Consider the following 15406-nt stretch of genomic DNA (forward strand, 5'->3'; position numbering starts at 1 on the left):
TGGAATGCGCTGTAAGCAGCATGAGTTCCCTATTTTACCGGTAGCATTGCCCAAGTCATGGGCGTCTAGCACGGAGTACACACCAGAGAGTGCCTGTATTACAGCGCCCAGTCGTCTCTACCCAAGTAAGTACCTAGGTAGTAGGTCGGTACTGGTGGCACGGCGCCACATTTGCCCTCTGATTTTTATTCCCGTGAATGTATTTTTTTTTTTTTTTGCTTTTATTTTCTCCATTATTCCTTATTTTACAGATTACTCTTGCTCTCATCATTTCTTTCTCCACCTTGTTTTCCCTCTTTCTCATTCCACAGCTGCGGCTCGTTTTACTTTCCTTGCCACCAGTTGGCTGGCTACCAACCTAGGTAGATAAGGTGCCTACCTTAGTAGATACCAAGGTAAGTGCCTCCCCAACTATCTACAGCTACCCAAGCTGCCAAGTAGGTACGACAGGTAGGCAAGTAGGTGCCTTTTCCCTCTTGTCTCTGTTCTTTTACACCCCATCATGTTGCCCAAAAAGCAAAAATTAAAATAAAGTAAAAAAACTCACACGAAACAAAAACAATCCAAACTAGACCCAACCGAGCTAATCTCTTACTCTCTTTCGCGCCCCCCCTTCTCCAGCATAACCCGGCTAAGTAGTCTTTGCTCCCGATCTTTTCTCCCCCCACCCCTCCGGCGGGCTTCCCACGTTTCCCACCTAAACATCCTCCGGGCCCGGTCAACTGCCCAAACCTCACTCTTTCTCACACACACACACACACTCTCTCTCACACACCCATCCTCCCACACTCAAACCTGCCACGAATCATCGCACCCACGCCTCGTCTACCGTCGCCCTGTTGCGCCCAAATGTCCTCCCCATGTCCAGCCCGAGTCGCCAGTCGCACATTGGCGTACCACTCGCCCCAGTAACAACCCACGGCCATGAACATGAACATGACCGCCACCACTGCCATGTCCAAAGCTCGGTAGCAACACCATCAGCACCACTCCCAGCACAAGCAACAATAACCGACCCCCCGGCACCTACTCCCCCTCGTCCCGGTCGAATGGTTCCGTCAGACCCTCTGCCAGATGCAGAGTCAAACACAGGCCTTGCAGCCGACCAGGCCCATGCCCAGCACCCTCAACAGGCGCACTCCCGTCCCCATCTGCAATTCCTCCCGATCCAGAACGGTACATCTACACCTGCTTCTGCCCTCACGCCTCCCTCTACCCATGCCGGGGCGCCTCATCATCCTACTCATCCTACCGCTCCGTGTCAATCTCTACCAGCTTCACACCCCCTACCCCTGTCTGATGCGACACCGCCTCTATCCACAGCGTCAGCCCAACCAGGTACACCTGTGGACGCCGCTACTGATATAAAGTCCAGACCTGGCCGCCTCACCCCCGTTGCCGCTGCCAACGCCGTGTCTAACCAAAACTCATCCCAACGTCCGCCTGCTACTCCATCGCTCCTCTCCCAGGCTCTGGCAACAGCCCGCGGTATACCGTCCAAGCCCCCAGTCTCACAGCACGACAATACAGACAAGAAACGACACACGGCGACACACCAGCCCACCACGGTGCAGCAACCTATCAAAGACGGCAGAAACGGCATTGCCGACACCACCGACATCATATCCGGCCCCCAGGACACCAATCATGACAAACTTGCGCAACATGGCGAACCCGCGAGCTCGATAACATCCCTCGACGACGACAAAAACAGCAGCCGACAGTCAAAACCCGCCATGGCGTCTCCTGCGGCGCCCTCCATGGCGGCGCCGTTCCCCAGCCGCGATGTCAGGCCGCCCCCTGCTTCCTTTTCCGACCAGACAATTGCACAAATCCGCGAGTCGCTCATAGACCACAGAGACTTTCTTGACCGAGCCCGCGGTCGCGCATCCTCCTCTCTTGATATTGACCGCAAGACCTTTGACGTTTCTTCCGACCATCCCTTCTCCTATTCTACGAGTCCCGATGACCTGACTGCTGCCACCTCGGCCTACTATTTTGATCGCACCACTACATCACCCTCCAAATTGCGAGACACCGCTACCGCCTCCGACCTACGATATCAGAATCATCCTTACGGCCTTGATCATCGACTTGTCAACGGATCCGAGAAGACCGAAAAGATATGGTCCATTGGTGCAGGCGAGGGTAGCGAAGAGGATGGCCTTGTCGAGAAATCTGTTGCCGAAGCTATGGCTGGCGTCGAGCCTAATGCCCGAAGCCGAAAAGCCAGTTATAGCTTGCGCTTCTTCAAAGAAGCCCTGCCAGATGAAGAGAAACCCCGTCGTAAAGATACGAAATCTACCCGCGACAAGCTGACCCCGACTGTCGAAGAAACTGAGCAGGCCTTTCCAGAATCCTCTGCTGTTTCTGATGTGGGGACGGCCGATGAGGGACCGCCGCCATCCCAACAACAATCACGGCGGGTGGGCAGCAAGACGCCAGCCGAAGTTACACGCGACCCTGATCCAGCTGATTATTTCCATCCCGAACAGGACGACATCGCTGGCGATGAGACACCTGTTGTGCGAGCATCCGACGACACACAAGCCGACGCCAATTCTGTACCGCCACTTGATGTGGGGCCGGTGCCGGAGCCTGCTGGCGCACTCGATCACCTGCCCTCGCCGAGTACGCCAAAGGGCCGCGACTCCTGTGACAGTGGCGACGGCGATGCAGAGGAATCGGGCGAGGAGAAAATATCCTCCGCTGTCTTTGTTCCGCACCAAGAGCTGAGCGACGACCCCAGAGACGAGGTAGAGAGCCCCGGCCCCGAGCATCCCCCCCGCCCGCGAGCACCGTCCCACAACCAACCTCACCCTTGGCTTGTCAAGGCCGACGAGCCCGAGCCTGTGATTGGACCAGACGATGCCAAGCCCTTCGAACTGACACATCGTCGGTCACGAGAAAACTTGACACCACGACGCGTTGAGCAAGATGCTGTTCAGGCCCCGGTCCGACCGATCGAAGTCGACATTGAAACCAAAACGGCTAAATCTAACGGAAAGTCTGCTCGTATCATAACACCGCACGAGGAGCATATTCATGACCCTACACATTCTCACAGCAGGGAGCCGCTTGAGGCCATCGAGCTCATCCCATACAAACATCAGGTTGGCGGACATACAACGTTATGGCGATTCTCCCGTCGTGCTGTGTGCAAGCAGCTGAACAACCGAGAAAATGAGTTCTACGAAACTATCGAGAGGTATCATCGAGATCTGCTGCCATTTCTTCCTCGATATATCGGTGTTTTGAACGTCACGTTTCAGAAGCAGTCAAGGCGCAAGAGCGTGTCAAAAAAGGAAGAGCAAGCGGCTGTAGAGCGCAAAAAGCTCCAAGACGCCGCAGCTGCGGAGGAGCTGGCCAGCAACAACGGTGTTGAGTCATCAGGTGTCGTAAATGGTAGCGGTATTAACGGCGCGGCACCGCACAGGATCATTAGCCAATCCCTTGCCAACTCAGCATTGCAAATACCCACTGTCACGTTTGACGACAACAAGCACATTCTTCCGCGAAGTCTGTTGCAACCGACGCCACCGCCGGACTACTTCCGCAGAAAAAGTGCCTCAGCAACCAAGGTATCGCCTCAAGCATCATGGACTACGAGCCAACGACCATTTCTCGACAACAGACCAAACAGCTGGGGCGCAACGACAATTAATAAGCGACTACGCAACGAAGTTTTCAATGATGCATTCCTCAAAGAGCCTGTCGAAATTCAGAAGCATCGGCGACCTCACCAGCGCTCTATTCCCCGTCCAACCTTGCAGAGGCTGATTCGACCAAGTAACTCTGATCCGAATCTTGGACGAGCCCAGCCTATGGAGCAACGCTCACCACCAGTGAACGCTGTTGCGCCCCCACCGCCGCCTATGCCGACAGAGACGAAAAGCGACCTAGGGGCATCAACCTCGTTGCTCCTAACTCCGGAGCCCGAGCCTGAGCCAGAAAAAGAAGTGAAGGATGTCACAGGAACTAGTGCGCCCGAACCAGAAATTCTGAAGAATAATCCTCTCGCGGCTAAGAAGAAGCGACGATACTCTGCCGGTGGTCTTCGGAGAAGGCCGCAAGATGTGCGCGAGTCGAGAGGAAATCTGAAGTACTTTGAGGAGGCAGATGACGCCGAGTATGACCATAATAATGACAAGACGGGCAAGGCAAACGGCAAAGCTTCATCCGGAACCAATGGCCGTTACAAGAATAGTGATGAAGAAGGTATGTTTGAATCCGACATTGTGGAGTCCACACATAGCCCCAAGAAGCTTGATCTATCATACTCTACGGCGTGCTCCACAGCTGCCTCGGAACTTCCCAGCCCAACAATCGAATTCAAAAAGATCCCGCGACCTGTAAACCCCAAGGAGGCCAAATCGCAACGTGATCGCATTGAATACTTTCTGCTGCTAGAGGATCTCACTGCGAGCATGAAACGCCCTTGCATGATGGACTTGAAGATGGGTACACGTCAGTACGGCGTGGAAGCTACACCGAAGAAGCAGAAGTCGCAGCAAGAGAAATGCAGAACGACCACCTCACAAGAGCTTGGTGTGCGCATCTGCGGGCTGCAAGTCTGGAACAATAGAACACAAAGTTATGACTTCCAAGACAAGTATTTTGGCCGCAGGGTCAAGGCTGGTCGCGAGTTCCAAGATGCGCTGCAAAAGTTTCTGTACAATGGCGTTGATTTGCAGAGCATCCTACGCCATATCCCCGTCATTCTGCGCAAGCTGGCGCAGCTGGAAAGCATTGTCCAGGGCCTGCGTGGCTACAGATTCTATGCCGCGAGCCTGCTCATGTTTTACGACGGTGACATGTCCGACGACGGTGCCGGCGACGAGACCGTCTACGAGTCCGCAACGGACGCCGCGACGGATACCGAGGAGGCGCCGCGCCGCCGCAAGCGAAATCTCAAAGACGTCGACTTCAAGGTGGCCGATTTTGCCAACAGCGTGACGCCGTTTGACAACATCGACGACAAGCCGTGCCCGCCGCAGCATCCAGGCGAGGCGGACGGCGGGTTCCTCAAGGGCTTGCACAGTCTCAAGATGTACTTTTTGCAGATTCAGCGTGACGTCCGCGCCGAGCTCGGCCTGGATGCGCTGGGTCGTGGCGCGTTGGAGCTTCAGGATCTGCAGGATCTGGAAGCTCTTCACCTCGAGAACGATATGGGCATGGAAAGCGTCTAGGCTGCAGGCCAACGCATTTTCTTATCTATCTGGACAGGAAGAAAGTAAGGCGGTTCTCCCTGTACTCTATCTTACGTTTGACGGTGGTTTGTTTTTTCCGTGTCTTCTTCATTTGGGCAAACTGAGAGGCGTTGATTGAATGAAAAGAAAACCCGGCACAGTAGCAACAGCAGGCGAACACCTTGAGGGACGGAAAAGAGCTCGATCTCGAAAGAAAAAAAACGCAATGTAAATTGCCTGGTCGATTGATTTGGTTGGTTCTTTTTCTTCTTTTTTTGCGGTTTTCCTTCTTTCGTTTTTCAACTACCAGAAGGGAAATTTGGGACGGCCAGAGAGAGCTGCATTGTAAAAAGGGCATGGAAAAAGATTGAGAGGAAGACAATACCCCACTACGCATAGACTTTAGGCGCATGTTTTTGATATATTACACGATGACGTTTGTTTTTTGAATTTGGTCTGTAACTGGCTTCAAAATGGTTCAAAGTTAAGGTGTTGGAGAAAGTCGACATGTTGTTGCACCTTGCTCGTCTTGCGGTACCGATCAGTCGGGTAGTTTTGGTTTTATGAGTCCTGTCGTCACTACTGCAGATTCAAGTAGTCCATGGTTCTCGCAATTGATTTATTACTGAGTAGTTCCATGTTTATGCTTTTATTAAGGGTTCTGAAACCACGAGTCCGTGTGTAGCAAGTGCCCCCTTGCTGTAGGAAGCTGAACCTGAGAACAATGCGCAACCGTGCTCGTTGAATACTTGGACGTTTAGACTCTGCGCTACGCTGCCGACGACCCCCCCCCTCACTCTCTCGCTTAACTTTATTTGTAAAAAACAACATCATCGGATGCTGATGGCCATTGTTTCAATGACAAGTCCAACTTTTTGTTGGAACGCCGTCGACGTTGCAGCCACCTCGGGGCACGGAGCCTGGGGTGCGTAGCAACCAGAGGTCATCCGTTCCTTGGCCCCCCCCCCCTTACTACCAGAAGCTAGAAGCGCAGCCTCCATTCCTGAGCCGCCCGACGGCGCGTGAGCCTAGTCCGCAGCACCTGAGCTACTCACCTGCGCACTGACAAGCGTCGTTTTCTTGACAGGAAGCTCTTGCCTTTGGTGCTCGTGCCCCGTCCGCCGTTCAACGCCTTTGGGGCGACTTATATGGTCTACGGGATCCCCCCCCCTTGAGAATCTGAGGATGGCACAACACTCGCAGGACGGCCTCTTTCGTCCATCGCAGTCGGATACCTCTCACCAAGCTGCTCAAGGCAAGGCGGGAAAGATGGACATGGTGAGCTCCTTTCCCCCCTCCTTGTTCGACCACACTCAGGCTGAACGATACCTTCTCAAGATTGCTGCACAGCTCGGCGCGGTCTCCGGCGCAGGTTTCGGCGCCATGCTCAGCCGGGCCCTCCAGGGCGCCGCCGTGCCCGTGGCAAACGCCACCGCCTCGTATTGGATGGACGATGCGCCCTTCCCCGAGGTCAACCTGAACGCGCACCCGCTGCCGGACCTGGCCGACTACGTCATCATCGGCACCGGCATCGCGGGCCTCGCGGCAACGCGGACGGTGCTGGAGATTAGCCGCGACCAGCGCACGGAGATGCCGCTGCGTGTGGTGGCGCTCGACGCGCGCGACGTGTGCGCCGGCGCGACGGGGCGCAACGGCGGCCACATCAAGTCGGCGCCGTACAAGGACTTTGCGGACCTCAAGACCCGCCTGGGATCGGCCGACAAGGCGCGCGACACGCTCCGGTTCATGCGCAGCCACGTGGACGTGCTCAAGGAGGTCGGGCGCGAGGTCCCCGAGGGCGAGGTCCGGGATGTCGAGTCGGTGGACATGTTTCTGGAACAGGAGGATTTCGAAAAGGCAAAAAGCCTGGTGGATGATTTGAAAACGAATGTGCCCGACATTGAGGTCAACGTCTGGCCGGGTGAGGAAGCGCGCAAAAAGGTAAGCTTGGGTCCGTATACTATTCTTTCCTTTTTTTGGTACTGACCAAGACAGTTTGGCTGCAACGACTTGATTGTCGGTGCTCTTTCGTATCCAGCCGGCGCCGCGTTTCCCTTCCGCCTAGTCACCGGTGCATGGAAAGCTCTTGTGGATAAGTATCCGCAGCTTGTCCTATTGAGCAATACACCTGTCGAGGATATTTCCGTCGCTGCGAATTCTCCGCAGCACCCGTACGCCATCAAGACACCCAAGGGTACCGTCCGCACTCGGCACGTTCTCCATGCAACCAATGCATACGCCCCAAGCTTAGTGCCTCGCCTCCGGAACAGTCTCACCGGAGCTCGCGGCTGTATGTCTGCGCAAGATGGCGGCGCGGATTTCCCTGCTACGCATGGCAACCGCTCTTGGGGCACCGTCTACGCCCCCGGCTTCGACTACGTGACGCAGCGGCCAGACAATGATGATGGCTCGCCGGGTGATGTGATGGTTGGCGGTGGTTTTCTCCGCAGCAAATCAGGAGGTCTCGATTTGTTGGGCGTCTGGGACGACAGCAAACGCGATGCACTGCCGCTGGTGCACGTCCGCGGCATCATGCCCACCGTCTTCGAGCCCAACTGGGGCGGCGGCAGCAGTCCGACCGCGGGCAGCTCCAAGAAAGACTGGACGGGCATCATGGGCTTCACCGGAGATTCGCTGCCCTTTGTTGGCTCGCTCTCGCAGAACATCTCGGAACGGCAGAATACGTACCCGGGCGCGGACGTCGCCGGCCTTGAAGGCTCGGGCGAGTGGATCGCCGCGGGCTTCAATGGGCACGGCATGGTGTGGGCGTGGCTGAGCGGCGCGGCGGCGGCCATCATGATGGCGGGACAGGATAAGAAGGATCTGCCCAAGGTTCCGGGCCGACCAGCAGGGACACTAGATTCGTGGTTTCCACGGGATGTGGTGGCGCTGGATGAGGAGAGGCTCAAAAGGGCCGATCTGAAGAACCTGTCTCTGTAATGAGAACAATGATGAACACGATGATCATGAGAAAAGAAAAAAAAAAGAGTGTTTTAGCTTGGACGGAAACTCGCGTTTGTTTTTGGTCGGGACCCTTTGTGGTGCAAACGCAATCCAACGTCCCGTCTTTGATTGTACATAGCTTGGCCAAGTTTGCACAGGCCATATCCCTCTGCTCACACCCTTTTCTCTTCTCCAACAAACTGCATTGCTTGCTTTGAATTTCGAATGATTTTGCTGCAAAATGAGTGAAGGCGATTCGGCCATAGATATTGACTCGTGGCGCCACTCTGTGCCCAGCCGCCTCGAGCGCGAAGACCCGTTTGCCAACGATGGATTTGGAGATCGACCGGTGACTCGCCTGGTATTTGCCCTCTTGCCTCATTTGTATTTCTTTAAAGCATCGAATTGAATCAGCTAAATGGCAAGGACAGACATTCCGGCAAGAAGAGGAACGGCCCGTCTCCCGCCTGAGTCTTCTACGCGCCCGCTTCTTCACGCCAAAACGCCAGCAGCGAGAGCGGCTGCCAACGCCGCCGCGCACCCGCACGGGCTACGACAGTGACGACGAGTCAACCATCTGTCAGCGCCCGAGTACAGTGCTGTCGATGCGCTCCAAGGCGACGTCGAAGAAACGCTGCGGCTTCTTTGCGGGCCTGTTCCGATGCCGTGGCAAGAAGCGCACCCGCGATGAGTTTGAGGATGAGTACTATCATAATGGACAAGCTGACGAGACGCTGGTGTCTACGGGAAGGACATCAACGGTTTTCGAGCCAAACCTGTCGAAGCCGCTGCATCTGAACTTTTTGTTTGTTGGGTGCCCGTCCTCGGGCCAGACTTCGCTTCTCTAGTACGTTTCTATGGTTGTATACTTGTCCATCCTTCTGTGACTAATTCGTGCTTTAGTCGCATTCGCTATGGTTACTTTCCAGATGTATGTCTGCATTGAATGGCTATGCGGTGACAGAGTATCATGAGCTGATATGGAAGACAGACCTCCGTAATGCCGCGCACGCAGTACGAGACTTACACGCACCAACCGCGCTGCAAGAACGCCGCGCGCGTTGAGCTCTGGGATACCTCTGGCGCGCCAGATCTTGCTACCGTGCGGCTTCTGGCACACATTAACTGGGATGTCATCTTTCTCTGCTTCGACATAGGTGACCCTGCGTCACTTAGGGCGATTGTCGCATGGGTATGCCCGCTCCCACCCTTGTTGCCAAACTCACGCACCGATTCGTCAGCAACTGACGACACCTTGGTAGTGGAAATTTACAGCCGAAGGCCTCTTTTCGAAATCCAAGGCCCTACCGCCGACACTCCGCCTGCTGGGAACCAAGAAAGACCTCCGCCAGCGCGGTAGCACGTCCCCAAAGCGCTTCAGCCTCGGCTACTACTATCACCAGCTGCCCCTGTCAGCCTCGATGCAGTCCGTCACGGCCGCCAGCCCGTGCGTGTCGAGCGCGCAGGCTGCGTGGCACGCCAAGTATATCCGGGCAAAGTACTACGAGTGCTCGGCGCTCACGGGCGAGGGCGTGGACAGGCTAGTGGAAGAGACGGCGACGGAGGCGACGCGCGCCATTGTGGAGAAGGAGTATGCGCTGTACCGTGAGATCAAGAGGCCGGCGTTGGGAAACTGAAGGCGGGGTCTTGGCCAAGAAGGAGGTATGAAAGAGAGTACAATCTGGAATCACATTTGTAGCGACCAAGTGTGAAGGGACTCTTTCCGGTAGATGTAGAATGAAAAAGATGCGCCGCTTCATGGACGATGTCGGTCGTCTAAGTCGTTTAAACGGGTGACCCACCGCGATGATGAGACCTGAATTTAAGCTAAACACCAACACCTCATACTCATTCCCTAAGCGCTGCAGAATCATCTTTCTAGCTTTTTCAGGACAGTTTATCAGCCACGTGATTTGATATAAAACCCTTGAATTCCGCAATACAACACTTATTGCACTCCCCGATAGCTGTCCGACGGACGAGCAACGCGTCTGCTGCATAGCTGCCACGTTGCGTGCAAACACCAACCGCCGGCCTCGCCAAGCACTGTGCATGAGGCCGCTATAAAATCAAAAACTGACACATAGGCCATGCTCCTCGTCGGGAGTCTGGCTGTTGCCTTGCTCGCTGCTGGGGTTGGCCTCATCCTGTCGAGCTTTGCATGGCCTATAATCCTTCTCACAGCCATCGCCCTCGCTATCCAAGTCGGCATCTTCATTACCGTTAGTCGTTGTTTACTCCCCCTCACCCTTCCCTCTTCATTTTTTCCCCCACACTCACCTCCAAAATCTTTCGTCTAAAATGTAATTCTCAAGGTCCGGCATGTCCAGCTCGTCGCTGCTCGTCGGCGGGTACAATGGCCGTCATCGCCGCCGCTGGGCCGCGCGCCAGGGTCGGGGCCCCAGCGCCAAGACGACTACCACCTCTTCGTGCTCGGCTCCGGCGGGCACACGCGGGAGATGCTCATGATGATGGACGATGGCGCGTGCAACTTTCGCCGCTTCCACCGGCGCTACCTCGTGTCGTCCGGGGACGCCGTGTCCGCGCACCACGCACGTGCCTACGAGGACTCCCTGGCCGCCCTCTGCGCCGCGCGCGGCACCGAGCCCGGCACGCACGACATTGTGCGTGTCGCCCGCGCGCGCCGCGTCCACCAGAGCCTTCTGAAGACGCCGGCGAGCGCGCTGCGTAGCGTGCTGGACATTGTGCCCGCGCTGCTGGCGCCGCCGAACAGTCGCAGCTTCAACAGCAGCAGTAGCGGCGGTCGACGGTACCCATCGCTGGTGTTCTCCAATGGGCCCGCGACGGGGTTCTTCGTCGCGCTGGTGATACACGTGCTGAAGATGGTGTGGGTGGTGCCGCAGGGGAGTATGCGCTTCGTGTACGTCGAATCGTGGGCGCGCATCTCGACACTGTCGCTCACGGGCAGGCTGCTTCACGGCACGGGGTTGGCGGACTTCTTTGCCGTGCAGCACGCGCATGTGGCAGCCAGATACAGCGTCCAGAACGTGGGACAGGTTGTCTTCAATGCAAGACGAGAAGACATAAAATAGCATGGCCTCGAAAAGTTTGTATCCTTAATACACATATTGTACAGTATCTATAAACCAATACTTGGTGACTTGGCCCATTGTTCCGCCAAGAAGCTGCTTTTGTCGTTTCTGCTTCCTCCAATTTGCTTTCTGCACGCATCACACTATGGTGAAGCTCGCGTTTCGGTAGATTCCGCAAAATCTGCCTCTGAGTCGGGCTGGGCATCATCAGGGTCGAACGTTTCCACCTCCGAGGCCTCGCGCGCCTGCCGCGCCGCCGCCTCCTTGCCGGCCCAGACTTTCCAGTTCTCGAACTCGTGGTCCTCAAGCATCATGCCGACATCACCTCTCGTCTTGCCAAAGTAGGCACCGACGTGGCGCGCCTCCTCCAGGGCGACCCTGCGTTCAATCTCCTCCGCTTGGCGTAGCTTGTAGAACTCGTGGCGGGCCACATCGTAGGCCTTGTTCTGCGTCATCTTTTCGGCCTCCATGAGGTATAATTGGCGTTGGATGACGCTATAGTAAGCGCATAACCAGTTAGCAGATGTTACAGCATCCCAGGCTGATCCGATGAGGGGATTCAGAAGTAGCAGTAGTAGCTCACCTCTCGCCGGTTAGGGCTATGCCTGGCTGGCGCACGCCTTTGCTCCAGTCGCATCGCTGGCTGTCCTTGCCGTCAGACTCTAGGATAATTCGCGGTCGGGCCAGCTCCCACGGGTGGTCCTTGTAAAAGGCCGCGCGCAGGGCGTCCTCGAGGTAGACAATCTTTTGCGGGCGGTAGATGTTGCGTGGCTTGCGGGCCTTCTTGCTGGCGATAAACGCAGCGTGCTGCGTAGGAATTGGGCGAATGAGCGTCTCAGACGGAGGCACTGAGGAGACAATATTGAGCCACGGCGGCTTGTACGTCTTGTCGCTGCCCATAACAGTGCTTTTGAGCTCCTCCTGGACGCTCTGCAGCACCCTTGCGGGCCTGATCTGGCGGCCACGCATGGCTTTCCGGATGTGGACGCTGTCGGGGCGAGGAGTCACAATCGAAGGGGCTTGGCCGTGAAGTATGTCCAGTGATTAGTGTTATTTTCCAATTGAGTCGGTGGCGCAGGACGGGAGTCGCTGATTCAGAGGTTGAAGCTTCGAACCAAGACGCAGAGGAAGTTGGGTTGAATTTTGGGGTCGCTAGGCGCGCAACAGCAGATTTCCTGGACCCACTCCTTTCTATGACCTCCATCAAACTACTAGAAAATCCTCCTTGGCTTCTCGTCCTTTCACTACGAAAAGTCTTTTGCTTTTATGCACCGTTTCGTGGTTGACGCCGGAGGTGCAAAATGAGCAAGCCGTTTCAATGAAATCTAGCAGCGTCCAGGGACCCGTACGCAGCGCCATGCGGTCCCGTGGCACTGTTACTGCACCTCTACTTCTTGGAGCTACAGTTGCTTCGCCGGGACGCTGTGCTGATGCTGCGGGTGGAAGGCGGCCGCAAATCGATTCGCACGCGATGGCGAAATGCCAACGAAGCTCAATATGGCTATTCTCAACCTTTGCGCCGAACTACAGGTCGGCGCCGCTGCCCAAACAAATTGACAAATCTACGATAGGAGCCCTTGCCCGAAGTGTTCGAAAGACCACGGCGATACCCGTCTATTCAAGCCTAGATGCATCTCCGATGAGCAATTCGGACTCAGAATTTATCGATTCAAACCATTTGGCAACGAAACCTCGGCAAACAATACTCCCAGCACGGACGTTAAGGCACCGACGAGCTACTTTGCGGTCATCGGTAGTGCCCGAGATGACTGAGCTCGAAAACCCAAGTCTGCATCTTGGCAAGGATGAACTTCTAAGCCTAGTGTCGGGTCCGGTGGAAGCCACGGCAGCCGAGCTTTACGAGGCACATCGAGATCCATTTCGTGGCGGCTTTGCCGCTCCAGATGGGCCGCGCATCAGAGTATCCGACGCTGAGCAGGACGTCTCCTTTCCGACTCAACAAGATATGCCCCGCATTTCAGCTGCGACAGAGGCGATTATAGAAAAGCTTTGCACGTCATTGCGGAAACGACTGCGATACCGAGACCTGGTGCCCCTGGAAAGAATCTATGCGACGTATCAAGAGCTGCCGGAGCCTCGTATGCTGAATCTCACAGCAGGCTGGCGCAAGGAACTTTTACGGGTTATGGGAATGCCCAAGAAACGAGATTCAACCAGCATGCTGCGCTACTTTTCGCTCGTGGCGGATGTGAAAAACGCTGGACTCACGCTTAACCAGCGTCAGTGGAACTATGCGCTGGCGTTCGCTGCCAAGTACACTGCTAGAGTCCAGACACGACAGCTCGAATCTGCAATGCGGCTGTGGTCCGAAATGGAGCGAGAAGGGAATCAACCTGCCAACGAAGTTACCTTCAACATCCTGTTTGACGCCGCGACAAAAGCTGGCAGCTTTGCATTGGCTGATATGCTGTACAAAGAAATGGAGAATCGGGGCATATCATTCAATCATTTCCATCATGTCACACTAATCTACTATTTCGGCTTACAGAGGGATTCTGATGGCGTCAGGGCTGCATACAAGGAAATGGTTGAAGCTGGCCAGCTTGTGGATACAATTGTATTAAATTGCGTCATTTCAGGACTACTTCGCTCTGGAGAAGAAGGAGCAGCCGAGGATACGTATCGTCGAATGAGGGCTGGTGGAAAGACTGCGCCTCAGCAGCCAGAGAAGAATTACATGGTTTCCAAGGCTATCACTAAAGCCCTCATGATGCTGTCTAAAGTCGCTAAGGAGCACCCTTCGCTCAAAAACAACCTCCAACGAAGTGTTTGCATCTCTCCAGATCTGCGCACCTTTAGACTCTTTCTTGAGCATTACGCTGTTCGTGTTGGGGATTTGAGTAAGGTGGTATACTTCTTGGATGAGATGAAGGCGCAAGGTGTGGTCTTGCACCCAACTCTGTTCCTGGGAATTTTCCGAGGGTTCTTCCTTCATGGCGGCCATCCTGGCTCAGACTGGAGCGAGCAACGCCTGGACAGTGTTGTTAATGCATTCTACCAAGCGCAAGATGAGATGGGAGATCAGTTTTGCATTGACAAATGGGCTGTCATTTGGCTCCTGAAAGCCGTCAAACGGTGCTGCTCACAACATAAACTGGAAAAGGCTTTTGACGAGATTTCAGTTCGCTGGGATGTCCCTATTGACCGCCGCTTAGAAGTACTCGCCATCTGCGACAGGATTGTTGGCAGGACCGACGATATTGCGGCTTGGCGCATCTTTGAGAGTGCCGCTAAGCTAAGGCAAGTGATGGGTAATAGAGTGATTCAATAGGAGGCAGCTTGCCCCAGGGGCTCTCTGTATATCATTGTACATTTTCATGTATTTTTACGCTGTACGCGAGTTCGTATTATAGACTTTGAGCTATCGTTTAGCCACATCCTGGGGCTTATTCCGCAAGAGTAACACTTCACAGTCAGATAAGGGATAAAGCAATGTATCAACAAATGGAATTATGTTACAGTCGGTGCATGTGACTGCGAGAAAATCTATTGGAGCTTCTTGTATCACAACTTGTCGGTACCCTAACTGCCTCTTACAGCTCTCGACTGTATGAGATTCAAGGATATCTAACTGATTCGGTCCACTTCGAAAAGTCGTTTAAGGGTCGGCCTTGTAGGTTTGGTACACTATCGTCAATGTTAGCATCACTGGCTTCCGAGCATGCGTGGCACTATCTCGCGCGGGAGGGTCGTCGTACCGGCAATACCAAAGGGGGCGAAGAAGCCAGTGGCCATGAAGCTCCAGTAGCCGAGACCGAACCACTTGTTGTGAGGATTGAAGGGCAGGTTGGTGTAGGGGCCCTCTGGGTAGTGGTAAGGCGAGGACATGCGAGCCCGGGTGGCATGGAAAGCGCGACGGGAGACCAGGGTGGTCGTGGTGCGGGTGGCGGCGCGGGAGAACATCTGCAGAGAGGTCAATTAGATCGGAGAAGTCCATGTAGGGTTCATTGAGTGGGCGTGGCTGACCTTGGCTGATTGTTCGGCGAGCTTGGAGTGCGAATACCTTCAGTTCGGAGAGATCCGTGTCGGCAAAGCAGGTAAGCTGGTAAGAGGTTGAAAGACATTGGCCGACGTCGAGTCACGTGATTATAAGGCCATAAGGTACGTACCTTTCTTCAAGTTCGGCCATTGCTGCACCAAATCTCGATGGATCCCACCGCCTGCCTGGTTGGAGCACAAGTTTTATTCTGCCGCGCTTCC

The 15406-nt window shown here is 55.0% G+C and overlaps 7 protein-coding genes across 7 annotated transcripts; 5 read left to right on the forward strand and 2 right to left on the reverse strand.

Moving 5' to 3' along the window:
- Positions 1-1049: 1049 nt before the first annotated feature.
- V2A60_002647 (inositol polyphosphate kinase KCS1) lies at positions 1050-5189 on the forward strand (the record flags this gene model as incomplete). The annotated part of the gene is made up of 2 exons (XM_083253995.1): positions 1050-1324; positions 1376-5189. The coding sequence occupies 2 exons, from the start codon at positions 1050-1052 to the stop codon at positions 5187-5189; spliced, it is 4089 nt and encodes a 1362-aa protein (XP_083110121.1).
- Positions 5190-6374: 1185 nt separating this feature from the next.
- Positions 6375-8129, forward strand: V2A60_002648 (FAD dependent oxidoreductase-domain-containing protein; the record flags this gene model as incomplete). Its single annotated transcript, XM_083253996.1, has 2 exons — positions 6375-7130; positions 7185-8129. The coding sequence occupies 2 exons, from the start codon at positions 6375-6377 to the stop codon at positions 8127-8129; spliced, it is 1701 nt and encodes a 566-aa protein (XP_083110122.1).
- A 244-nt stretch (positions 8130-8373) lies between these two features.
- Positions 8374-9769, forward strand: V2A60_002649 (P-loop containing nucleoside triphosphate hydrolase protein; the record flags this gene model as incomplete). The annotated part of the gene is made up of 5 exons (XM_083253997.1): positions 8374-8493; positions 8564-8979; positions 9036-9063; positions 9124-9324; positions 9395-9769. 5 exons carry the CDS (start codon positions 8374-8376, stop codon positions 9767-9769), a joined length of 1140 nt encoding a protein of 379 aa, XP_083110123.1.
- A 453-nt stretch (positions 9770-10222) lies between these two features.
- On the forward strand, positions 10223-11185 carry V2A60_002650 (N-acetylglucosaminyldiphosphodolichol N-acetylglucosaminyltransferase anchoring subunit ALG14; the record flags this gene model as incomplete). The annotated part of the gene is made up of 2 exons (XM_083253998.1): positions 10223-10354; positions 10448-11185. 2 exons carry the CDS (start codon positions 10223-10225, stop codon positions 11183-11185), a joined length of 870 nt encoding a protein of 289 aa, XP_083110124.1.
- Positions 11186-11328: 143 nt separating this feature from the next.
- V2A60_002651 (mitochondrial 37S ribosomal protein mS23) lies at positions 11329-12154 on the reverse strand (the record flags this gene model as incomplete). The annotated part of the gene is made up of 2 exons (XM_083253999.1): positions 11329-11680; positions 11769-12154. 2 exons carry the CDS (start codon positions 12152-12154, stop codon positions 11329-11331), a joined length of 738 nt encoding a protein of 245 aa, XP_083110125.1.
- A 796-nt stretch (positions 12155-12950) lies between these two features.
- V2A60_002652 (uncharacterized protein) lies at positions 12951-14477 on the forward strand (the record flags this gene model as incomplete). Its single annotated transcript, XM_083254000.1, has 1 exon — positions 12951-14477. The coding sequence occupies one exon, from the start codon at positions 12951-12953 to the stop codon at positions 14475-14477; it is 1527 nt and encodes a 508-aa protein (XP_083110126.1).
- Positions 14478-14804: 327 nt separating this feature from the next.
- Positions 14805-15335, reverse strand: V2A60_002653 (cytochrome c oxidase subunit VIII; the record flags this gene model as incomplete). The annotated part of the gene is made up of 4 exons (XM_083254001.1): positions 14805-14833; positions 14905-15109; positions 15173-15209; positions 15316-15335. 4 exons carry the CDS (start codon positions 15333-15335, stop codon positions 14805-14807), a joined length of 291 nt encoding a protein of 96 aa, XP_083110127.1.
- Positions 15336-15406: the final 71 nt, after the last annotated feature.

Source organism: Cordyceps javanica, chromosome 2 (assembly GCF_051103115.1).
Source record: "Cordyceps javanica chromosome 2, complete sequence".
NCBI classification, from domain to species: Eukaryota; Fungi; Ascomycota; class Sordariomycetes; order Hypocreales; family Cordycipitaceae; genus Cordyceps; species Cordyceps javanica.